This window comes from Lygodium microphyllum, chromosome 11 (genome assembly GCF_053477565.2).
Source record: "Lygodium microphyllum isolate KBCC chromosome 11, Lygodium_microphyllum_v1.1.10, whole genome shotgun sequence".
In the NCBI taxonomy this organism is placed as follows: Eukaryota; Viridiplantae; Streptophyta; class Polypodiopsida; order Schizaeales; family Lygodiaceae; genus Lygodium; species Lygodium microphyllum.
The window spans coordinates 119,256,130-119,282,144 of NC_141145.1; the positions used below are offsets into that span (position 1 = coordinate 119,256,130).

At 40.8% G+C, this 26,015-nt stretch overlaps 1 protein-coding gene across 1 annotated transcript; it reads left to right on the forward strand.

Annotated features, from left to right (window-relative positions):
* The first annotated feature begins 462 nt into the window (after positions 1-462).
* SAP18 (SIN3 associated polypeptide P18) lies at positions 463-22,782 on the forward strand. Its single transcript, XM_087688071.1, has 6 exons — positions 463-705; positions 839-871; positions 21,536-21,646; positions 21,861-21,956; positions 22,039-22,113; positions 22,200-22,782. The coding sequence occupies exons 1-6, from the start codon at positions 580-582 to the stop codon at positions 22,230-22,232; spliced, it is 474 nt and encodes a 157-aa protein (XP_087544197.1). The 5' UTR covers positions 463-579; the 3' UTR covers positions 22,233-22,782.
* The last annotated feature ends 3,233 nt before the right edge of the window (positions 22,783-26,015 follow it).

The following is a 26,015-nucleotide window of genomic DNA, read 5'->3' on the forward strand; positions in this document are numbered from 1 at the left end:
TGATTTCATGAAAGGAGGGAAAAAACGAAATAAAAAATTTACCAAAAAAGAAAAAAAAGCACGAGGTCAAAGAAATTTTTTGTGCACTATTCATTCCTTGCTTTTTAAATCCCTCTCTATCCCTTTTTAATATAAAAAACCAAAGATTTGGAGAGAGCAGATTCACCCTCTATGAATGTCAACATCTAGCCTTCCTATTGGACAATCCAAAAGGCCCACTTCTTACATTATATTATTTTTAAGGATTCACTTTTGAGTCTGAATTTTGCATGATATCACATTTCTCAAGAGTAAAACTAGTTGCTTCTTTAACCTGCCATGCAAACTATAAGTTCTCATAGCATACTTGGAAGTCATCGATATACTTGAGCGTGGCATGGCTGTGAGAATGCACTTGGGGGTATTTTAGTGCAATTTGTAACTTTTGAAATACAAGGGGTATTTTCAACAAAATATACCTACCCCTACAAAACAGCATAACGAAATACAAGTCCAAGGACTGAAGAACAATACCGTCCGAGGGGCACTAGTAGGGCCACCTACGTTCTTTGCACATCCGTCTGCTGCCCGCAGTCATCCATGTCTTTTCCTGCAGCTATGGCAGCCGCAGCAGCTGATTCTCAAAGACCGACCAGAGTTCCCGTTCCTGCTCCGCGTCTGCCTACCGGCCCCCCACGTCCCACTACAGTGGTAGACAGGGAGAAGGTATATCATGAGTGTCTGTTCAAATGATTTCTTTAGTTTTAATGTAAAGAAACCGCTGATTCTCTAACGAGGAAATTTCTTCCGGTCTTCTCGCCTCTCTCTCTCTCTCATGGTTATACTATTTTTTTTGCAGACCTGTCCACTTCTTCTTCGTGTCTTTACCAAGGTGCGCAGTTCTTTATGTACCGATTTTACTCAGAAATTGATGAATTTATGTAAGGTCTTTAGTGTTTTGGTCTCTCTTGGCAGAGTTTACAGGCATTGTAATACCTTTTTTTTTTCGGATCTCATGTGTCCTAGTCTTTTTCCAACATCCCAATAGATTGATATGCATCATGTCAACACCTAAGCACAATGCCATGAACTAAAGAGCTAGAGTTCCAACATGGGGTAATGGCTTTTGTGAGGAGAACTGAACCTGAGCCTTCAGTTGTTGGTCGCTTATATGCTAAAGTTGGTGTTCAGATTGCCTTAGGAGACTCAACATACTGGTCTTGTGACGTTGGGGATATTACACTTTACGATCTCTATGGAAACTACACACATACTTTAAGATCAGGTCCTACAGTCATTGTTGAGTTTGCATCCAGAGTCTCAAGCCATTTTTTGTGCCAGATCAGGTTCTATATCCCTCTTGAATCTAGGATTGGTTCAAAAAGTCAGTATTGATTTGCTTCAAGATGGTGAACTTATTTTTTGGATAAATTTGCACTTTTTAAACTCCTTTTTTCTAGGTCAAGTTGCATATGAACATCGAAACTCTCGTTGCAAACTCATAAGTGAAAATGGCTTTGATCCGTGTCTTGAAAGTCCACGGTCCTTCAGTTTGGCCCAAAGCGCTCTTGGAAGGGGCAATGAAATTGTCTTCTAATTTTGTAGTATACAGGACATTTGTGCATTTAGTTCCACTTTGTTGCCACCTTTGTTTGTGGCAAATGACTTATGCTATTGTCTAGTATATTTAGCTAGCTCAACCCTTTCTTGATATGTGTTGGAAATAGGGACTTCTAGGGAACTCAATTCATGAGGCGAACTGAAGTGTTGATGGATGTTGGAGTGTGCTCGGCTCTTTTCTAGCTCATGAACCTCTTTAGTTAGGGGCCCTTGTATATGGGTATCCTTTTTAGTTTTGGGCTTTGGTGCAGAGTCTTTGTCTATGTATCTATCTTCTACTTTCATTCTATCTAGTGCATGTTCCATTGTTGCTCCTGCTGGGTGTTGCCTCTTGATTCTCTATTGTTAATGGAGTATATCTCATAGATGATAGAGTCAATGTGAGTGGGCATTTCTTTTTAATGTTAGTAGCATTTTTTCTTGGCTGACCTGATTTTTGGAGCTAGATTTATACTAGTCGACTAGTTATTTATGGCATTATTTTCAGCCTATTTATAGGTTGCCCCTCTCCCACTCTTATTCACTTCAGTTAGTCACCTTAGATACTCATCCTTTAACACGATTGCTTCCTTCTTTCTCTCTCTCGCTCTGTGTTTTTTTTTCGTAAAGGGTAATTGTATTAATCTTTGGAAATGTAAAATACAAGAGTAAGCATTGAACCATTTGGTTGATGAAGCATTTGAAGAAGTCAGAGTATACCAAGAAGCCAAATCATACTTGGGAAGGATGTCGGCATACTATATGATGCTAAACCACTAGTGAAGAAGACCTCTCAGTTAAGAGATATGTTGTGCACTTTTGGAAAGAGAATAAAAAATGAATGCATCATGGAGAGAAGGAGACTGGTGCAAATCATCCATGGGAAGGATGCCGGCATACTATATGTTGCTAAACCACTAGTGAAGAAAACCTCTTAGTTAAGAGATATGTTGTGCACTTTTGGAAAGAGAATAAAAAATGAATGCATCATGGAGAGAGGGAGAGTGGTGCAAATCATCCTTGGGAAGGATGCTCGCATACTATATGATACTAAACTATTAGTGAAGAAGACCTCTCAGTTAAGAGATATCTTGTGCACCTTGGAAAGAGAATAAAAGAATGCATCATGGAGAGAGGGAGAGTGGTGAAGGAACAAAAATGGAAACATTGAATTTCAAGGATAGAAAATGGAAATGCCACGTCATCTAGGGGCGGCTTAAAAGAGTTCTACAAAAGGTATAAGCTCAAAGGAGCTTTCTGATGCATACAAGGATTTTGGTACATAATTAATATGCTGATTGCAAAGAGAGAACAATTGTAAATAAGTGCAAAACCATACAAGAGAGTAAGTGATAACTAATTATCATCTCTTAGTTCCTCTTTCTCTTTGTCTCCCTCTTTCTTATCCATGTCATAGTCTTTAGTTTTGCTATAAGCAAATCCTCTTCATTATCATCCTCCTCATTAACGAGAAAATTCAAAATAGATAGAAACAACTCTAAGCCTAATCATTTTAAAAGATTAAACATAAAATATTTAGTGATTTAAGCTTAATTAATGAAACATTTAATTTCTGTCTAAATATTAAACATTAAATAACTATTTAGCATTATGAGTTTTAAAGAAAATGTTACATTAAGACAAGAAACATTTAACAATAAAACATTAATAATGCTTAAAGAACATGTCAATTAAAAAGCTCAAAGAACATGAGATTAACAACACTTTAAACACTACATTTAAAGCGTACAGAACATGATGACTAGTAATGCTACGCTTAACAAGCGTAAATAACATGATGATTAATAATGCTATGTTTAAAACATAAAGAATATATATACCACATTTTGTTTATAACGTTTTAGGCTTGTTGGAAAATGAGGTGAACTGAAACATTTTCCCAAGGGAAAACATTGCATGGCATCCGTTTCCCCAAATGGGAAATGTTTCGGACAAGGAAATGTGTTTTGGGTCCTCCTCCATAGGTCTTGGTGTTTCAGGTCTTGTAAAGGGGCCTTTCGAGGCGTTCTTCGTTTCTATGTCTCTTGAGCCATATGGATTCTATTTTTGGAGTATATTTTCTTTGAGTTCTTGAGTTCTTGTTATTTTCTTTTTTCTTTTTTGTGCTCATTGCAATCTATATCATTAGTGTGTCTTTGCTTTTGTTGCTCCATACTTTTACTAACATCGTATCATAGCATTTGTGCTATCTACACCCAAGTAAGTCTTGGTAGACAAGTAGAGTGCTGGGTAGCAGTTTGGCTAGGCATCTATTTATAGCCTGCATTTTGCTGCTGCCACTTGCATTTTGGAGCCTTAGTTTGTATATTTAGCCCAATTTGCATTCCCATCTTGATGTTGGTATTCTTAGAGGCCGAATTACACTCATTGGCTGTCGTGTTTTAACCATTGCACTTTCTTCACTTTCGATTCTTCTTTGTTTTGACATTTTACTTGAATTATTGAACTCGTGGTATTGGTTTGTGTCTTTGCAAGTGCATCTCTCTCTCTTAAACCCCTTCACTTCTTTCATCTTCTTTGTATCCCATCTAAAATGGTGCCTCCATGTTTCTCTATTGACAAGCTAATCTTACTTGGAGTGTTGTTTTGATAGCAGGTTTGGTTGCTTTTTGTAAATTATGTATTGGTTATGCTGATTGGAAATTTTGAAGAAGTGTTTGGCAGTAGCATGGTTAAGCAGAGCAGTTGATATCATCTTATTGTAATGCCTTATGAAAAATTGACCTCTACAAGAGAAAGAATATGCTAAGTTTAAGTTGTTGGCTCGTTTGAATGCTTTGCATGCACAATGTAGTATGTTTGTAAGCACACTTGTTTATTAAACAAGGAAGTATTAGAATGTTGCAACAATTTATGTTTGCAAGTCTATGTAGAAGTCTAGTGGTGGTAGGAGACATTGAAAAATTTATGTTTGCAAGTCTATGTAGAGTCTCAAGAGTTGCAGTGAAAACCATACCCATTTACATACCAACTATAGTGACTAGTACGTTTAATAGTGACCTTGTGGTAGATATTTGGTCAGCAAACAGTACCTTGGATGCATGTTGAATGCATGTGAGATCGTGAAAGTACTATCTTCCCCTTGAGTATCGGGCAATGCTTTGGACCTTCTATGCTTTGCTAAGCTTGATTGGGCCTAATCTGAAGTTGGCTTCAATTGAAGGGTTTCTAGGTAAAGTTGCAACAACTGAGAGTGGTTTGCTAAGTCACCCTCTTTTATCCATTTGGCATCCAGTAGTGAATAATTTTGAAATTCCACCAATACCTCTTGGAAACTTTACATCTAATATTCCTTATTTTAACTTGTTGCCTTTTGGGATAATCCCTTGCCATGTGCCCCTTTTGTTTATATACAAAGCATTTATTTACAATCATTAACTCCTTGCATTTTACAAGTGTTTTCCAAGTTTTTCCTTGCTTTTCTTTTTTTTTTTGGCCTCTTCTTAGCTCTATTTTCAAATCTACCCCTCTTTTTAGCCTTTTGGAGATTTCTTGGACAACTTCTTATCATCATCTTAGAAGCTTGAACCCTTTCCACGCAAGAAAGCATCAGCTATACTTGTCGTCTGTATGAGTTGTGACATGTTGTCACGATGGTTTTTTTGCAAAAATCCCTAATTCCTTTAGGTAGCCCACAACAATACTTCTCCACTTGCTCATGAAGAGGGACAACTTGATGAGAAGTAACGAGCAACAATGCACCCCAAAGCTTCTTATTTTATTACTCTTAAGTTTTTGCATTGTGATGCATCCAGCAATAATAATATCCACTTCAAAAGTGCTCATTAACCAATTAGAAGCAAACATTTGTTGAGCTAAAACATGCTTTTCAGCTGATTAGCATTCTTTAACAGCCCCAAAACACACTTAATCAATGAAAAATCCCAAAAAGGAGAGCGGTCCGAGAGAGTTTCAGTGGTCTCCCAAAAACCCTAATTTTGGGCACGCTTCCACATCTATAAATAGACAGACTGCCCTCATTCAGCCTCATCCTGTTTGTGCAAGTTTCTCACTCCATGTGCAGATTTCAGCCATCAGACTCCTCCCAGGTGGTTGTCCAGCCCTTGTGACTGCTGCCACTCCATTCGTGTTTGCTCCTGTTGTTGGCGCCTTCATCCATGCTGACGTCAGTTGCTTGTGACATCATCATCTGCTGCGATTTGATCATCCAATCATCGCTAGCCACATCAGACACTGTTTTGGCATGTGTTTGCACCTGTGCAGCCTAGGCATCAGCTGTTCATAATCCTACGGCAATTTCAGATCTGTGTTTGCTGTCTGGGAGAGCCGCCAGCCATCACACACACTCCTACCATTTGCGTTTGCTGATCAACATTTGCTGTCACTTGTGTTTACAGCATCTATCTCTTCAGACACTCTGACTGGTGGTCACAGACTTGGGATCCATCTTTGGTGGACATCACACTCCGACATTGCTCTGCCCTTGATCACACTGTACACTCTTACATTCATTTACAACATTCATTCACTTCAGAGTTGTGTTCTCTCTCTCCCTTCTTCTGTTTGTGTTTGAGTTTTTGTGTTTGAGTTTTGAGTTTTGTGTTTAGGGTTTGAGTTTTGCCCTCTGTATCTGTGTTTGTCTCTTTATGTTTTTGTCGTGGTCGTACACTCTGTGTCCCCTCGGTGTAAACCCTAGCAGTTTTCTTCACATCGTATCAGAGGCGGTGCTCTTGTAAAGAGTATCTTGCGGGATACTGTGGAGAGCTAGTCTTTGTGCAAGGCACACAATATGACTCGTAATCGAATCACAATGTCCTAGACATCGACTTCTCCAGTTTCTATGATGTCCTATCAGGCTTCTCCATCAATGGAGTCCCTGAGATGACATTATGGACTCGGTGAGGAGGACGACACTCCATCTTCACCTTCTTCTTCTACTCCTATTCCAGTTTTTACTAATATGACAGAAGAGAACTTTGAGGAGTACTATCGCAACAAGTACGGTGATGTTTACACCCCTGCTACTAGTTTTGCTACCACATCCGGACCGGTTGGTAAGGCTGGCCACCTCTTCGATCATGGAGGACATACGGCATTCGGAACGTCTGGCAATCCATCTTCATCATCTCAGCTAGGTCTAATGTTAGGTTTGTACAATTCTTTTGTGTTGCATGAATCAAAAGCCTCGCCTGTTTCTTCTTTTGAAGTACAGGATTCGGATGGCTTTGTGTATGTGAACTTTAATAGAGGGGGCTTACGAAGCAGACAGAATTCAGGTACATCTACAACTTCTATTTCATTTGAGTATGTCACACACACTTCTCACTTCCCTGCCATCCCATCCTCTTCTATATCACACCTTGATCACCTCTCATCATCTTTTCAGAACCTTGGATTATGCTCCACATTTACATCACGCACCCTAGGTGTTGGATCTTCCATCTTTGCTCCTAGCACCTTTTCCTTCTCCACCCCATTCTCTACCTCTTTGCACCATGGTACTTCGTTAGGGGGAATGCACACCCATAACTCTTGGGTCGATTGTGATGGGCATCCCCCTCACTATCCCCAGCTTTACATCTCACATGATCACTTGAACACAGGGGTTTCCATTCTCCCCTTATGGTGCATCCTCACACTCTCCTTGGGTTACACCTACACAGGGATTCCCTTCTTCTGCTCTCCGTGTTCCCATCCCACCTCCTTGGGTTCCTCATGTGGCTACCATGCCTATGCCTAGTCAGCCCATCCCTACCTATGAATCCACCTTGTACACTATTTGCATGCTTGGTGGGCACTTTGGGGCCCATTCCCAAGTGTACTCCACTCCCCCATCCTACCCACACTATATTTTTTCACACTATCCATCTCCGAGCACTACTACTCCTGTTGCAACGACTAAGAATGCCTTCACGGACAAGACACGTTTTAACGGGTCAAATTTCACCACTTGGTCTAATTTCATGCAACAAGTGCTTGAGTCTCAAGGTCTTTGGGACCTCGTCATTGGTCTAGAGCCTATGCTAGATCCTCGACTAGCTCACCCTAACTACATCCGTCAATGGAGAGCCCGCAATGCCACAACCAATGTTGAGCTGATGCAAGGATTGCTTCCTGAGTTTCACTCTCAATTGCAGCACTTTTTGCTTGCGTTAGAGCGTTGGAGTCACCTTCTCGACCGCTATGCAGCTAGGGATCGTACTCGGCGCATCAATCTTGATTTTGAGCTTCAAGAGTTCTCTATTGAGGAAGGGGATGATCTGAAAGTCAAGCTGGTTGAATATAGATGGTTACTTGCCGAGCGCCACTATTGGCTCTCCAAAGTTAGATGACGATCATGTTACATTCTTTTTGAATAAGTTTCCCAAAAAGTACTTCAATTTCATTCAACACATCATCTCTCAACCTAGATTACTAGCCTTCTACGAGTTTGAGTGCAAGTTTTTGCGTTACACGAGGCTGCATGATCAAGTCCGCAAGAAATCCTCATCAAAGTCTTATTCAGAGCAGAGAGGGTTGGTTGCCTCTTCTTGGGGAGGAAAAACCACCTATGGCAAAAACTCGCAAGATGCGAAGGCAAGCTAATCAAAGGGTGACTCCTCTTCCTTAGATGGAACTAAAGAATCTAGACCTATCTGGCAGCAACTCCTTAAGAAAAACCGGTTTTGCACACATTGCTAGAGAGCATGCTATGTGGACAAGGAGTGTTGCTCCAAGACCCAAGGTCTTCCACCTAAAAAGCCTCAGCAGACCGCTGCGATTGCAGAGTCCATTGGGGCTACGCCTTCTACTCCTGCTTCATTTGCTCCTTCAGCACCCATTGTTGCTGGATATGTGGCTCGAGTACAGCCTCAGCAGTCCATCTCTTTCACTACCCTTGAGGGATTGGCTGATTGGTCTGTAGGTTTTGATCACGTTGCACTTCATGCATCCATCTCACCTTTCTCTCCATCTCGTCAGGTGTTCCCTTGGCAGAGCCCTGCTACTGGATGTACGCGATGGTGGCCACCTTCTTAGCCTAGCCTGTCTCTAGGTCCTTTTGGATACCCTAGGTTAGTCTAGCATTTATTTTTTGCACTCTTAAAGTCGGACCCATAGAATTCATTGTTCCTTAGCTTTTCCATTCTTTTGTCTTCTGCTCCATTTACTTACACACTACACATTCATTGCATTTATTTTGAGTTAGAGTTTTCTGTTATGTTTTGCTTTGGAGTATCTCACCACTAACCTCTGTGTTTGTAGATTCTCATCTCTTTTGCAGGGTTTTGTCTTTCAGTGTAGGGCTAACTTGCAGATTGCTTTGGTCCTACTTGGGCTAGAGACGTGGGGATGTGCACCGTTCCTTTCATGGTTTCATCATCCTTGGAGTGCTTGCTCGTCTTCCAGTATGGCAGTTTTTCCTCCCGAGACGGATCGTGCAGCATCTCTCTCAATGCTATCATGGCGGTGACTTCTACCTTGCTCTTCTAGCGGGGTGCTTCAGCCACTTCATTTTCTTTCATTGCTTATGGTTTCGGCACCATATGAAGACTGACATGAGGCTCTTCGTTCTTCGGCATCTACATTCCGGTTGAGAGGGGGTTTCTACTCTTCTTGGTATTCTACAAGCTTCAGTACTTTGTCTTTGATATCGGCTTCTTCCCCCTATTGTACCTTACCCTTTACATTCCATGATTTCATCATCTTTGTACTAGGGCGCTTGGGCAAGCGAACAATTTTTCCATGAGAGACATTGTCCAAGTGGCACCTGCAGCATGAGCATTCTTCAGCATGTAGCACACTTTGGATCTCATTGTGCAAAGCACCACTTGAGCGAATCCTAAGCTGTTTCCACCGGTGGCTCTTGTTATCACACCACCATCCTCCTTCATCACATGGATACCTCATCGCCTATTTTTCCTCGTCATCGACACCCCTGAGTGGTTGGGTTAGCTTGTTTTGTTTTGTGATGTGTTGGGTGTACCCTCCCTACTCCCCTCTTCTAGGTCACTATTACTTAATCAGCCGCATCCCATAAAATTTACCTCACTTTTTCAAAAAAAAAAAAGTTCCATGTAGTTCCATCCGTCTTTGCAGGGCTTGGTAGTCCATTGGCAGTCGACGTGCACCCTTTGTCCAATGCCTTGAATTCCCTTGGTAAGATAATCATTGCCTTTGTAGTCTTGGTAGGTCACTTTGCAACCGATGTGCACCCTTTGTCCGTTGCCCTGGTTACTTTGGAGTGGGACGCCTTGGGGTCAATAAACATCACAATGGGTGGCCTAACCTTTCGGTTCAGAGAGGGGGTGTTGAGCTAAAACACGCTTTTCAGTTGATTAGCATTCTTAAACAGCCCCAAAACACACTTAATTAATGAAAAACCCTAAAAAGGGGAGTGGTCCGAGAGAGTTTCAGTGGTCTCCCAAAAACCCTAATTTTTGCCTTCCACATCTATAAATAGACAGGCTGCCCCCGTTCAGCCTCATCCTGTTTGTGCAGGTTTCTCACTCCATGTGCAGATTTCAGCCATCAGCCTCCTCCCATGTGGCTGTCTAGCCCTCGTGATTGTTACCACTCCATCCACGTTTGCTCCTGTTGTTGGCACCTTCATCCGTGTTGACCTCAGTTGATGGCGACATCATCATCTGCTGCGATTTGATTATCCAGTCATCACCAGCCACATTAGAGATTGTTTCAGCTTGCGTTTGCACCTGTGCAGCTTAGGCGTCAGCTGTTCATCATCCAGCGGCAATTTCAGAATCACACACACTCCTACTGTTTGAATTTGCTGATCAGCATCTGCTGTCACTTGCATTTACAGCATCTACCTTTTTAGACACTCCGACTGGTGGTTACAGACTTGGGATCCGTCTCTGGTGGACGTTACACTCTGACATTGCTCTGCCCTTGAGCACATTGTACAGTCTTACATTCATTCACTTCAGAGTTGTGTTCTCTCTCTCCCTTCTTGTGTTTGTGTTTGAGTTTTGATTTTTGCGTTTAGGGTTTGAGTTTTGCCCTTTGTGTCTACGTCTGCCTCTTTGTGTTTCTGTCATGGTCGTACACTCTGTGTGTCCTCAGTGCAAACCCTAGTAGTTTTCTTCACAACATTTGCTTAAATTGTACTCATGTTGATGGTGCTGTACCTTGCATTAGAAGTGTGGGCCACCATTGCAATGCATTTCTGTTCTAGAAAGTGGTTGCCTTTTGAATCTTATGATTTGGGTGAAATTGCTCGAATAGGTTGTTTCAAATTGTTGAATGAAAGTCAAAGCCTATCTTGTGTACCACTGAAGGTCTCAAACTTTACCTAATTTTCACCCTCATCATACTCCTTTGCTGTCCCTTTGGGTGTCAAATTATAATTGTGAAGAGGATGCAATGGCAATGGAGAAGAAGAAGAGGAAGATGCGGGAGAGAAGAGCACACACAATGTAGGTGCTGTCCAACTGAACTGACAGCCTTATTGCACTATCATATTATATATGAATAAAGAATGGGTGGTCACAGTATACACGGGTAGGCCTAGAGGCCTTTTATCCCAACAACCTCCCACTAAAAGGCCAATGTGGCTAGGGAGTGAAAACAAAGAAAAGAAAAGAAAAGACAAGGTGAGGAATTATAACATCTCACCCAATGCCCAATCGGAAAGCAAGTTGTGCAAGAAGTGTCGGGAACCTATGCAGGAAGAAGAGTCAAGCATCCCCGAGTCCATGACATCCAGGAGATAAGCGATCCTGCAGCTCCATACAATGGAGCAATCCAAGAATGCTTCTCATGAAGCAAGCACAACTCATCACTGCATGGCTGTAAAGCATCAGAGTCGCGCATAGCATCAGCGTGGCGCATATAAGACAGCGGAGAGTAGTCAAACTCTCCAGAGTCAATCACTGAAAGAGGGTCAACATCCCGGATACTCGTCCAACGGGGTCTCAAGACTACATGTGGCCTCAGCGAAGCAAAAGACTGACATATGGCTAGCTGTCTAGCCTGCAAAACTACAAGGAAATGGCTCCCATGAGCCTGCAAGGGGTCTAGCAACAACTGACCACCAACATCCTGACCCTGACTGCTATGCATAGCTACGTCATCTGGGCCAATAAGTACCTCATTTTTAGCATAAGGAAATGGCTCCCATGAGCCTGCAAGGGGTCTAGCAACAACTGACCACCAACATCCTGACCCTGACTGCTATGCATAGCTACGTCATCTGGGCCAATAAGTACCTCATTTTCAGCATAAACAGCTTGCTATAATGGCATTGTAGCTGCTGTAAAATCAGCCATAAAGCGTACTGAACGCTCACATCAAGAGGGCTTAGAGGTGTCTGCGTCTCATAGAAGACAACATGACGGCTGCGTATAACCTGTTGGGCATCCAAATCCCATAATGTGTAGGCCTTAAAGTCACCATCTCCATAACCAAGGAGGATACATCTACGTGACATAGGCTCATGTGGCATACGTACAGATGCTTGGCAGCCAAACATCCTCAAGTAATCATAGGAGGGTTGCATGCCACTCCATGCCTCACGGGGTGTAATACCATCCAAGGTCAAGCACGGCGTCCTGTTAACCAAATAGATTGCTGTCATAAGGGCCTCAGCCCAAAAGCCATATGACAACCCAGCTGTGGTAAGCATAGAAGCAACCTTTGCCTGTAAGGTCAGACACATGCCATGAGCAATCCCATAATACCGTGGGCATAAGAAATCAATGCAATATTGCTGACAAGAGGTCCGAAAGCTGGGAGAGAGAACATGACTCTCATAATCCATCTGCAAGCACCTAGGCTTGTTATCTGCAGAATCCATAAACTTGTCAAGCATAACTGCAGCATCCTCAATCTGCACCAAGGGAAAAACCCAAACACGATGGGTAGCATGATCAACAAAGGTCACAAAGTACGACTCTCCACCAAGTGACTGGGAAGGCATAGATCCATATACTACACAATCGACAAGATCTAGAGAAGCATGCCTCATATGATCGCCATAAGCCAAGGGGGACTCTGCAAGGACCAAGAGTACAATCAAGGCAAGCATCAAGATCTGTAGGTGACATAGGAGGCAGCAATGAGTTTGAACGAGACAAGATCTCCATCTCTCTGTGGTGCATATGGCCTAGGCGATAATGCCATAACAATGCATGTGGTATCCGGATAATTGCAACCATAGAATCTCCCACATGAGAGACATGCACTGGGTAATGAGAACGAACTCGAGAACCTCTGGCCAAAACCAAGCAACCATGACAGATCTTCAATGACCTATCTCGAAGAGAAATAGAGTAACCTGCATCATGCAATTGACTGACAGAAATTAGGCTCTTATTGAGCATGGGAACATGCAGAACATCCCTGAGCATAAGAGAAGTCCCATTAGGCAAAGCTAGGTGTATGTTCCCTGTACCAACAATATCATAGTCTGCTCAAGGCCCAGATCAATACATCCATTAACCTCCCTGTAAGAAGAGAACCATGCTCTATGAGGGGTAACATGACAAGATGCCATAGAGTCGAAAAGCCAATCAAAGGCATGGGCCTGATCATTGAGCAAGTAAGCTGTAGGGAAACTAGATGACAGGACATGCTCAGCTGCATCATCATGGGTAACTGCATGTACCGCACCACTAGAAAGAGTGGTAATACTTGCTACATCGTTGACTCTCTGCTCATGTCGAGTCCATCTCTGTCTCTGCTGCTCTCTAATCCATCTAAAGCATTTTCTTTGAACATGCCCAAGCTTCCCACAATGGAAGCAAACAACGTCTGAAGTAGAAGAACCTGTAGAATATGACAAGGAATCCAAGTCATCATGAATAGGGCTATCCATAGCATCCACGGAGCTCAAGCAGTTGAGGGCTGTCCCAACATAGGGAACCTGCTCATAAAGACAATCATCTGCTAGTACATCAGTGGTAGAAGGATGCTGTAAATGCTCATGAAACCTCAATGGATGGGAGGACATAAAGGCATCAATCAAGGATGCAAAAGCTCCCCATGAAGAAGAGTCGTAGCCAACTGCATGACATAACCAACCACAGTACAGTAAAGCATAAGACATCTCTCATAAGAGCATATGATATTCAGCCATGAAATCATCCCATAACCATATGCATACGCATAGCTCTGCAGTACATCATGCCACCAAGGAACATCCAAGTCAAGTAAAGACTGACAAGTGGCAAAGCATCTTGCAAGAGTCAAGCTCCAGGTGAAGCCCAAACATCTATACAACAACATCCAAATAAGTGACTCTGTAAGGTATACAATAGTAGACCATGTGCATAGACGGGTAAGCATACATAGCATCTGCTCTCTAACATGGACGGGCAACAGGAGCCCAACTAGCATAGAAGCTAGACAACAGAGAAGCAAGAAAGCCATAACTGTAAATCCCAAGCACTATCCAAGTCCACTGATCAGTAAGTATCCCGCATATCAAATGCAAACGAGCAATCACATCTCAATAGGTAACTACTAAAACAAGGGAGCAGTTCACTGCTCAATACTTGTAAGTGCATCCAAATAATAGCCAAGATCCATAATCGGAGCATCAAATCCCATATAGCATCCAAGGTCGTAACGGAAAAAGCCAAGTCGTAACAAAAAAAGCCAAGTCAATGTCCAACTGCTCAAGAGAATACTCAAATGAATGTCGAGACGAGCTCAAACAACTGCCATCCATAGCCAAAGCATAAAGCATTCACCAAGACATCATAAGCCATACTGGGTAGCCTAGGCATAAACCATGTCATAGATGAAATGCCAGCTGCAAAGAAATGACAGTCAAACCCAAATCGAGCTCTAATCTCAGCTCAGAAGTATTCCGGAGTATAAACAAGACATGTGGCATAGTCTAAATACATCATGACATCATACCGAGTAGCCGGGAGCACCCCGTAACCAATAGGTATAACCCAACTGTAGCATAAACAGCTTCAGTCCTGAAGTTTCCAGCAGCATATAACCTTTGTAAACTGAGCAAATCAATGCTCAATCCAAGCTCAAATCCATAGGCAAACCATAGGCATACATTCTCATATGTATAGGCACCAACCAGGCATAGTCGGACATCAAATGCCAAGACTTGTAAGCATAAAATTGAAGTAATAGGTGGTTGCCCTGTTTTGGACAGATCTGGGATTGTTCAAAACAGTCAATGGCTGAGCTAAATCAGCTCCAAATGCGTCTCACATAAGAAGCATAACATTTACAAGTGATTTGGTATCAATAGACATCAGTAGAAGCATCACATAAGCCATAGGCATACAAATACATGTTGTCTCAGATCTGAAATTTGTTGCAGAATATTCTGTCATCAGAATTTGGCAAATCCGACATCACCATCGCGTCCGGAGCGTGCCAAAACCCCAACTTAGACTCTTACCTTGCCTGAATTGGGTTTAGAATGCCCGAGATATGACAAAAAGAGTGATTTTTGGGCCAGATTTTGAAACGGGCGCAAAAAAAACGTGAGCTGGCTGGGGGGGGTCTGCTGTCCCATGTGTCAACAAATGGGCCCAAAGGGGGCACAAATGGGGGCCAAAGAATGCCTACACCAAGCCTCAGCAAGCCTTGATAGGCTGGAAGCAAGATCCAGGTGAAGGAAGCTCCAAGAGGTGTGAGCTGTGGCTGCCCACAACCTGTAAAAACCTTGTTAAGCTGAAAACTGAGTGAGAATGAAGATTTCATACCTTGTGTGGAAGGCCGGGATGAGGTCTTGAAGACTCGCTCTGATACTAGTTGAAGGGGATGCAATGGCAGTGGAGAAGGAGAAGAGGAAGATGCGGGAGAGAAGAGTACACACAATGTAGGTGCTGTCCAACTGAACTGACAGCCTTATTGCACTATCATATTATATATGAATAAAGAATGGGCGGTCACAGTATACACGGGTAGGCCGAGAGGTCTTTTACCCCAATAAATTGGCTGCTGCAAAAAGGGTGCACTTGCTGCCTTTGCATCATAACTACCACCATGAGAAGGATTTGCACGACCACCATTCATTCCTTGAGCCCCATACATAGCAAGGGGTACAAATATAGTACCATACACGCCACTTTGTGCCCCAAGAATAATACAAATACTACCATACCTAGGGTTTGCATTCCACTTGTCATACACCAATACATTGGGCCTTGCACTCCATGCATTGGTTGTTGCATATCATAAGGAGTTGTACCATGCATCCCCATATTCAGTCCTTGATCCACCATAGCATGAAATATAGTACCACCACCAAAGTATCCTAGCTACCCTATGTGAAGAAGACTATGGAGACACCGCTAGGATTTGCATTGATGAAACATAGACTGTATGATCACAACCGAAGCACAATGAGACAAATACAAACACAAAAAGCAAAACTCAAAACTCAAACATAGAAACTCAAACACAAACAAAATAAGAGAGAGAAAGAACACAACTCTGAAGTGAACGAATGCTGTAAATGAGTTGCTACGGCAGTCTATATAATGAACAGGACTCCCACTGCAGCAATACATGGGATGACTCCAGAGGAGAGGTATACTGGTAGGAAACCAGATAGTTCTCATTTGAAAATTTTTGGTTGCATTGCCTATGTACATGTGCCAGATGAGTTGAGATCCAAGTTGGATCCAAAAGCTAAGAAGTGCATCTTTATTGGTTACTCTCTGCAGAGAGCAGATATAGATGCTATAACCCTTCTACTCATAAGTTTACAGTGAGCAAAGATGTTGTTTTTGATGAGATGAGTAGCTGGTATAAACCAGTAAATGTGATTGATGATGTAGATGCACAAAATGATAATGCTGCACAAAATTCACAGCAGCAGTCACAAAATATTAGTGGACGTGGAGCATCCTCTAGCAGTGGTTCACATTCTTCGCCATGGATAGACAGATTGAGATCAGGAGAATCTTCTTAAAGCAATGCAGATAGTGGTATTCAGGTATCACGAAAAGGAAAAGAGAAGGTAGATCAGCCTATGTTTGATATGAATGCAGGTCACTCTTATGTGGATGGTGAATCCAGTGGCTCAGAACAGAGCATTGATGATGAGTTGGGTATTCCTTCTATTGTTACACCTGGAGTAAGGAAGACCAGGGATGTTTTGAGAGCACCTGGGAGTGAACCTACTTTGCGCAGGTCTACGAGAGCTAGGTATCCTGTGGATAGGCTGAAATATGATGGATTTACAGCCATTCACTATGCATATATGGTCAAAGTGATATAGGAACCAGAACCCACTTCTTTTGAGCAAGCCATGGGAAAAGAAAAATGGGAGAAAGCCATGAATGAAGAAATGGATGCCTTGGAAGCAAATGCTACATGGGAATTAGTACCTTTGCCTAAAGGTAAGAATGCAATTGGCTGTAAGTTGGTTTATAAGGTGAAGCACAATGCAGATGGTTCTGTGAACAGATACAAGGCAAGATTAGTAGTCAAGGGGTATGCACAAACATATGGCATTGATTATGAAGAAACATTCAGTCCGGTTGCAAGGATGGCAACCGTAAGAGCAGTCATTGCTATGGCTGCATCAAAGGAATGGTGCTCATGATCAAAGAAACAACTGATAAACTAGTGAACCTATATAATGAAGCTCTTCAGAATCTAAATTTGGCGACTTTCAAAATTTGGGAGATTGCTATTTTTGGAAGTTGATCAAATGGAAATTCAGTATGCGTCAAATACTTCTGAATTTTGCAAGGAATAATTTTGTTTTCAACAGATATCTTAAGTTTTTAATCATTTGAGAGATTTTTAGAGTAGAAAGTTTAGAAGCTTCTTTCTTCAGAAAAGTGACATGTGGCATCTAGAATAGGACACATGTCATTTCAAAGAGACAAGTATTCCTTCACTTGTCATTTTCAGCAAACACTTGTCATTTGTAACCTCTACTCTTTCACTTTTGAGCACCCAAGCTCCATACTTCTATATTGGAGATCTCTCTCTTCATTTGGAATAAGCTCTCATGTTGAAATTTTAGCCACATGCTTTGTACTTTTCTATCTCTCTCACATCCAAGAAGTACTTTCTACTTAGCTTGATCTAATCCAAGCACTAAAGAAGAAAATCAGCTTGTTGCCCGAAGTTTGCAGAAATTAGGGTTTCAAAAACCCTATTTCTAAAAATTGTAGCAAATTAGTCATTTTGTATATGGTTTAGATACTTACTGCTCGTGGTTTGTTTCAATAAATTTCTATAAAGGGGGAGGGGTTGGTTTCCCTCTCAACGTGGTATCCACTCTCTCTTCTCTCGTCTAATTTTCATGGTGAAAATTGATCGAGTTGGTTAGTTTAAAGAATTGTCATTCTCACGTTTTTCCCCATGTTTACATGACTTGATTAATCAATAATTACAACATGCATAAAATTCACATCAACCAAACATGTAAACATTACCACTTAATCTTAGACAATGGGCAGATGATTGGCCCCAAAACTGGTGCCTTGTGTGGTATTCCTTAATCTTGAATTGCAATCTGGAATGCAATGAGAGTATTTGAATCTCATTTGCTCTCCAATTGCCTCTTACTGTCATAAATTGATTGCTTGCCCTTGGGTTTGCTTAGGGATTGGCCTTCAATTAATTGTGTTCCTTGTTAAAAGACGATGTACCTCAACGAGACAATAGGGTTTGTAGAGAGGAACATTGAGTGAACTTGGCAAACATTGAGAAGAGAAGAGAGAAGAAACTTTGATGAATGGAATGATGAAGATTTGAATCATGGAGTAAATGTGATACAAGGGAACAAGGGTGCCGTAGCATAAGGAAGATGATGAAGACAGCCATGAACCACGAATTGCAATGTCCTCTTGAAGGAGTGTGAGGGTAGTGGAGAGGTTGGAGAGAGGAGGTGACGGATTGAATGAATCAGCTGTGCAGAATGTGTGACAAAGGCAGTCTATAAATAGGCAAGAGATTGTCTAGGGTAGTATCCAGAGAGAGGGTGTCGGCTATCTACAGTGGTGCCTCATTGTGGGTGCCAAGCCCCTTTTTGGGGCTGTCCATTGTGAAACCCTAAACGCAAAACACAACCCTAAATGCAAAATGTAGAACGCAAAACTACGGGTGAAGGGTTTCTTAACATCTCCTCTCAAGCCTAAAAAAGGGAAACAAGAGGAGAGAGGTGGAGATGCAATGCTACATGCTGAAGAATGCTCATGTAGCAAGTGTCACTTGGACAATATCCCTCGTGGGGAAATTGTTCACTTGCCTAAGCGCCCTAGTACAAAGATGATGAAAACATGTAATGCATAGGAGAAATGTCAGACTTTATGTGGTATTGAGAACCATAAGGATATGCTTGTACTCGATCTTGAGAGTTGGCTCCATGCTGACCAAGGGATGAAGAAGATCCACCCTGGAAGCTGAGAATACCACTTGAAAGGAGACCTTTGAAGATAGTTAGGAGATTGGATGAGCTGTAGAACTCGAAACTCAACCTTCAGAGAGAAGCCACTAGCTCCATGACTCTATGTTGGAATACGAAGGCCTAGCCACCAAGTCGCTGCTAAAGACCCAAGGGCCCCGATCGGCAAACACTAAGGAGAGAAGAGAGAAGAATCTCTGATGAATGGAATGATAAAGATCTAAATCATGGAGTGAATGTGCTACAAGGGAGGAGGTGACGGACTGAATGAATTAGCCATGAAGAATGAGTGATAGAGGCAGCCTATAAATAGGTAAGAGACATTCCACTGTGAAACCCTAAACGCAAAACACAACCCTAAACGTAAAATGCAGAACACAAAACTATGGGTGAGGGGTTTCTCAACACTCCTTGGGTGATAAATTGAGCCGCAAATGTTTTGAGCTGAATGGTTGTTTGAATCTCCAAAAATTGCTCCAATTTTAGTGATTGAAATTCAAGTCTCTTAGCCTTCAATTATTGAATACACTTCTCGAGGTGGTTGTTAAACCCTAATTTCTGTTGTAAATTAGGGTTTATAGCAAACATTAATCAAAATCTCCACGTCCAATGGCTATTTTTCTTGGAAATTGTTGAGGACTGATGAGAATAGATTGAAGGATGAGAAAGAATGTTGAGGAGAGAGAAAATTCAGATTTCCTTTGTGAGAAAATGGAAGAAATCAATTGTTGTCCTGTCTAGGCAGCCATGAAAGCTGTTTCCACTGATGGAATACCCCGAATATAATGTTGCTTGGTTGAAACAGCCCTCAAACTATTGTCACCTACTGCTGCAGCCTCTTTTGGGCATGTCACCAGCTCGTGGAGGGTCTCTTGTTGGTTGATAATGGCCTATCAACTGTTGTAGTAGCAATGGCAACCTTTGCTCTCTCTCTCATAGCTTGCACAAGGCTAGAATGACCCTCTCTCCTCTCTCCCCCCCCCCCCCCCCCTCCCCTTCTTCCCACAAGCCTCAAAAACGTTTTTCATTCACATGGGCAAGTTTTGCCTTGTGGCAACCTTCCAGAACAATTTTCAGCATTATCTAGCTTCATTAATTATTAAATTAATTTTCAGAATATTAATTTTGAAAATGAATTAATGATTATTTGTGGCTCAAAAAGATAATCTGACCGGCTAACAATTTGAATTGGCTAGGCCAATTTATCACCCAAGTGATCTTGAGTACACCTTAGCCCAAAACTAGCATTAATTAATTAGTTAATGGCAATTTTCTAGTTTGCCATTGACACTAATAGCTAATTAAATGTTGTGGGCCAAGTTTTGATGCTAGGTATCACCTAGTACTTGGCAGGCATAACCTACTACAACTTTTGCCAATGTTACCCAGTGATCGTCGGGGTTACCAAGGTCTCACAGTCACTGAATTGGCTTGCATTTCACATGTGTATCTCACATGTGCACAACTTGATAATGCCAAAGCTAAGCATTAAGAATACACATCCTCATGACACTCGCTCCTTGTATGGCAGCATTCGTTGTTGCTTTGGGTGACCTTCTAACCAGCTTGGGATAGGTGAAAATTTTAATGCATTGGATGTGATGAGGATATAAAGTGGGTTGAGAAAATGGTGCAAGAGCAATACGGTTTGTGTTATCTTGTTTCTCTCTTTGAGGTCTCAAGGGTCCAATTCGTATGGAGGGTGTGATTCTTGTCTGCAATGGCTTTACTACCCCTGCCATTCACCTACCTCACTGTCTTCAATGCCTTCTTCATCCATCTCTTCCCCTTCTAAATTTGGGTTACTTCTTCCTCTCCCAAAGGTGGGCTACTGCATGTCTATCCAACTATTCAGTCTCTCCATTTATACTTTCATCTCTTGAAGTTTTTGTACTTTGTACAAATGTGGATGCATGTGGTGATACCCGTGCTCAAACCTAAATGCACTCTCAGCAATACAGATATGACTAGGTGCTCTCATCAAGGTGGACAAGATTAGATCACGCAAGTTTTATTTTTTGTACATAGAGGCCAGTGGCTGATCTTTTGTAATATCCAACATTCAATCTTTATTGGAGCTACATCACCAACTCTTCTGCTCCTCTTTGGGGTTTTCTCTCTTGATGCTCACAGCTCTACTCTTTGATGTATTGTCTGATGGAAATGACATTATCCCCACTTGTGTGCTCTTGTTTGCTTGGTTGCCGATTTCTATTCTAAGTTAATTTAAGTGTGATCCATTTGGTTCTGTAGCTATATCACAGCAAGTACTGGCTTCTAGCCAATACGGACAAATGTTATCTTCAATTCATTACAAGAGAAAATTTGTTCTTATCTTATTGGTTTTTTGGGGATTGATATGAATATGAGTTATCTGCAATGTGATCTTTTTTGTTAGACAAGGCATTAGCCAATCAGGGAGGTTTCTATTTCACAATGACAAGCATATGCCTAATCTAGTATATTCTCTTAAGTCATGCAGAAGTTCTAGCATAATCAGAGGCTTTTGAGGTTTATACTGGTTTAGTGTCAAGCAAATATTAATTATTGAAACATCTGGAGCATGAGATGAGCATAACTATGTTTTCAATGCATGGCTCTGTACTACTATGTTATGATTTTATTCTTCAACAGACAGGTGGACATCATACTGTGGATGATTTCAAAGTCAGGGGTAAGGAACCCAAAGATGAAGTGCAAATATATACTTGGCGTGATGCAACCTTGAGGGAGTTAACAGACTTGGTATGTTCCTGTAATGAGAGTTTGAGTCCTGTAATATCATTTTGAGGAGATTATACTGAGTTATAAGCATATGCAACACAATACTGGGTATTCTTCTCTATCATTCTGAAGCATATGCAACATCATTTTCAAGTAGCTATATTGAGTTGAAGCCTATGCAACATAACTCTTGGTATTCTTCTCTATTGTTCTGTATGTCTGGACTGTATCTCAGGTCAAAGAAGTAGCTCCAGCAGCAAGGAGGAAAGAAGCAAAGCTATCTTTTGCATTTGTATACCCTGATCGCCGTGGCCATAATGTTGTCCGTCCTGTAAGCTTGGCAACTTAAGATCTGGTTGTCCCTAACATGCTCTTAATCCTTGACATAAAATTGAACCCCCCTTGTTTGCCAGGTGGGAGTGACACATGCGACTGGTGGAAGACGAGGAAGTGATGAAAATCGTACACTTGCAGAGCTTGGTTTTCAGGTCATATGTAACACCAGCTATGTCAGAAAACCCTACAATCCTTTTTAGCAGCTATAAGAGCATGCTAACTTGTTCATTTTATGCAGACTGGGGACTTTCTAGATGTTGCTATTCATTAACTGCTGCACCTCGACGGTTGACCTTTCGGAAGGATGAAGATGGTGTTGCAACTTTGAGCTAAAGCATTTCCAGAGCAATGCTGCAGGGTTTCACTGTCACTACTTACAGGCATCTCAGGAATCCAATATGTACTGTAGTTCTTAAAGCATTTACAGAACAATGCTGGAGGGTTTGTGGAGTGTCACTTACTACTGGCATCTCAAAAACCTGATTTGCATCATGTTGTTATTCATCTGTTTTGTGCTTGTAATATGTCCTTCCCTTGGAGAAATCCAATTATAGGTTAGAAGTCCATTACAACATTCACAGATGAACCTGGTTCCATGCAGCCATATCTGTTTGATGGTTTGAGCTGAGTTTTGGGTTCTCCAGGATCCAGGTATCTTTTATCTTCACAAGAGGACCCTAATACGGTATAACTTTAGTTTGGATTTCCATTCACCATGTATACAGTATTCCTGTTAAAGTTCGTGTTTGTACTCATACAAAAAGTATGAGCTGTGGTATTTTGATGCAAGAAGATCAAGTTTTTTTTTTACATGCCAGCTAAAGGAGACTTTATTTTGTTTATCTTATTTTTCTAAATTTTTGACATCTTATTTATCTTTTCCCTTGTTTGTGAAAAAAAGCTAATTAGTTGCATTAACTTTGTCTTTTGAGAGTGTTAAGATGTGCAAGGTGGGGAAATAAAAGAGATTGCAAAGCATGCTTTAAATGTCTTGATCTATACTCAAGGTGAATCTAGGAAAGATGTGTGCAGTCAAGTATGGTTAAGTTGTGCAGATAATCGGCTCCTTGAAATGCTTGTCATTGACTGTCCTCGACTATGTGTTTGAAAAAACTACAGCCTACCGCATTTTCTGCTTTTAGTATGGTGTCAAATAGGGTGTTTTCATGGTCTACTAGAACCCTTTCTATTGATTGCTTGCTGAGTCTTGTCTTTCTATGTGGATGTTGTGCTATTGATGTGTATTTTCTTAAATCACTAGATTGTGTAGCCTATTGAATGTGAGGACATTAGCAATACTACATTTCATGAAGTTCAAGTCTTCGGATGATTGTCAAGTTGACTCTGCATTATTCCAAAACACCAAAGGATTATTAAGAATTGAACCTTGGTTGAAGGTTTCATTCTCGATTACCCTTGGTTCTTTAGAAGATTGAAACCAAAATATTGATGATGCTTAGAAGTTGTCACAGTGGATCAACATAGAGAATCCTCTTTGCATAGTTAGGCAACATGGTCAAAAATTGAATGCTATTCATATCTTGGTCCTTGTTTTTATGACGGCATCCATATTTGATAACCAAGTTGTGCTGCTAGCAAGCAAGAATAGGGATTGTGCTCAAGAGAGTTGTTCAAATTTCCATTTGTTTGATAGACCCATTAGCCTTTTGTGAGAGTGATCTAATCTTGTATTGCGGATGTTTTGCAAATGGACTATATTGTTGGTTTCTTGTTGATACTTGCACACTCTAATGGCCAAGATAATTCTAATTTGTATGTATTGAATTGTTTATGGAAGCAATAGTTTTTCTGTTTCTAGAAGATCTCAACGAGGCTTGGTGATTCCATAGCTACAAAGCGATGTGCATGTATATATATGATACATATGATGTTCTTGAGTAAACAAAAAAGGACTACTTTATACTATGTCGACAAACACAAGAACCAATAACATCATTCTATGCTTAAAGATGGAATGCCAAATTGAATTTAAGTAGCAGTATTAAATGAAGTAATGCCAATGAGTTTATCCAACTACTAAACACAATTGTCTTAAGTTTTTCCAACAATGCATTGGTTAAAATGTACTTACTTGGCTATGAAGCTAATAAGGTTTTACCGTGAACCTCTTCTAACTGATGATGATATGTTGATGAATAGCGCCTTGTAAATGGTAAGACAAAGCCAACATCACTTGGTGAAAATCTATATTGGAATAGCTTTGATATTTTATCACATTTATATCTTCATAACAACTAAATTAGAACTTTGTAGAGAATAGTATTAGGTAGTGTTAGGAATGGTTAGAAAAGGAATATCTTCTAGCAAGTAGATATGGGGTATTAGTAGTAGCAAGCAATTGTATCCAACAAAGAGGAGACCTTAGTAGCTTGGAAGGCAATTGAGAGGCTATAGCAAAGGAAGAGGGGAAGGAGCTCAATGGGGAAGTAGAAAGCCATATTGAGGGGGCTTTGGGGGAGGATGGTTGAGGTAGGGGGAGGGTAGCCAAGGTAGGGATTGAGGCTAAGTAGGCACTTGAAGTGGATGAAGAAGACAAGGAGTAGAAGTTATGAAAAAAGAAGGCGGCAAAGTAGTAAAAGAACAAGAGGAAGCAAGGTTAGTGTTGTAGAACACATAGCACATGGGAGGTGTCAAATCCAAAACAAAAATAGTAGATTAGTTTTTACAAATAGTAGTACATAATTAATCAATTAGTCACCTAATATAGTTATTAGTAATAGTATACCTAATACCTAGTAGTATTGGTTAATGTTATCAACTAGTAATATTTAATGCATGCTTTCAATTAGTTTAATTGTTAGTTTTTATCACTCAAGTTTATTTAATAGTAGTCAAGTTAGCTAATAGTTAACATGTGTTCACTTAAATGCAATTAGTTAGGTAATATATACTACATAGTTAATATTAGTTAAGTTAGTTACTATCAATTTATAGCATAAGATAGTCTATTAGGTAAAAGTTTAGTGTTATGCATTGGTAGTTAGAATGAGCTATAGTTAATATTATAGTTGTAATGTAAGCTAGTTATTTGAGATAAAATTAATAGTATTTTAGTTAAATTTGACATAAGTTATAATACATTTTAGATAAACTCAAAATGACAAGTTGGTTCATTATCTTGTTTGCCGACTTGGTTTGACTAAACACCAATGCAATGTTTGGAATTACAACATTTGTGACAGTGAGATTATATCTCAAAGACATGTTTTAAACTTGTATTCACTATTGGATAGAAAAGGAAAGTACATATTCTTCTTGAATGCATAGGGGGAATGGTCCATTTCTCCATGATTACAGAACAATGAAGAGAATAGTATCAACTATTCAACATGCTTCTTGAAAACCGTGTTTTGGGCTTATGTATGTTATTATTATCGAGTCCACATAAATAACTTGGGCTTCAAATTGTTGCGTTGTGCACGACACTGACACATGGATTGCTTGCCAGTCGTGCGTAGCGGCAACACTTGGAAAAAAAATGGAGTGTAGGAATGAGAAGAACATTGAGATATGAGAAAAAAATTGAGATAGTATTGCCCGAATATTCAAAGCAAGAACCTTTGTCGATGCAATTGCTCAGGGATTAAACCCGGATCCCCTCGCTCAAGAAGTGATTGTACTACCAACACACAATATGTTCTTCAATGAAATGTTTGCATCTTGTTAACAATAACAAAATACAATTCTCATAAATATATTGGAAAGAAGGTGCATATCATGCATTACCCTCCCACCATGAAACAATGGAAATAGGGTGTGACAGTACGTTGCAACATTCGACAAGAATGATGGTGATGATTGACATCTACTAGTGATGATGTGCATGATAGTGATCGTGTAGATAAAAGAGGATAACCATTTTTAATGGTCATGTGATGTTTGCTATAGGTTATTGGTCTAATGACCAACATGCTTGCTTGTGATGCATCAACATGATAATTGTTGTCAATTGTTAGGATCAAAGGGATGGTATTGAAAGAAACAAAGTAGTGTAAGTGTAAAGAAAACAAAGGCATTAGATTTATGATGCTCA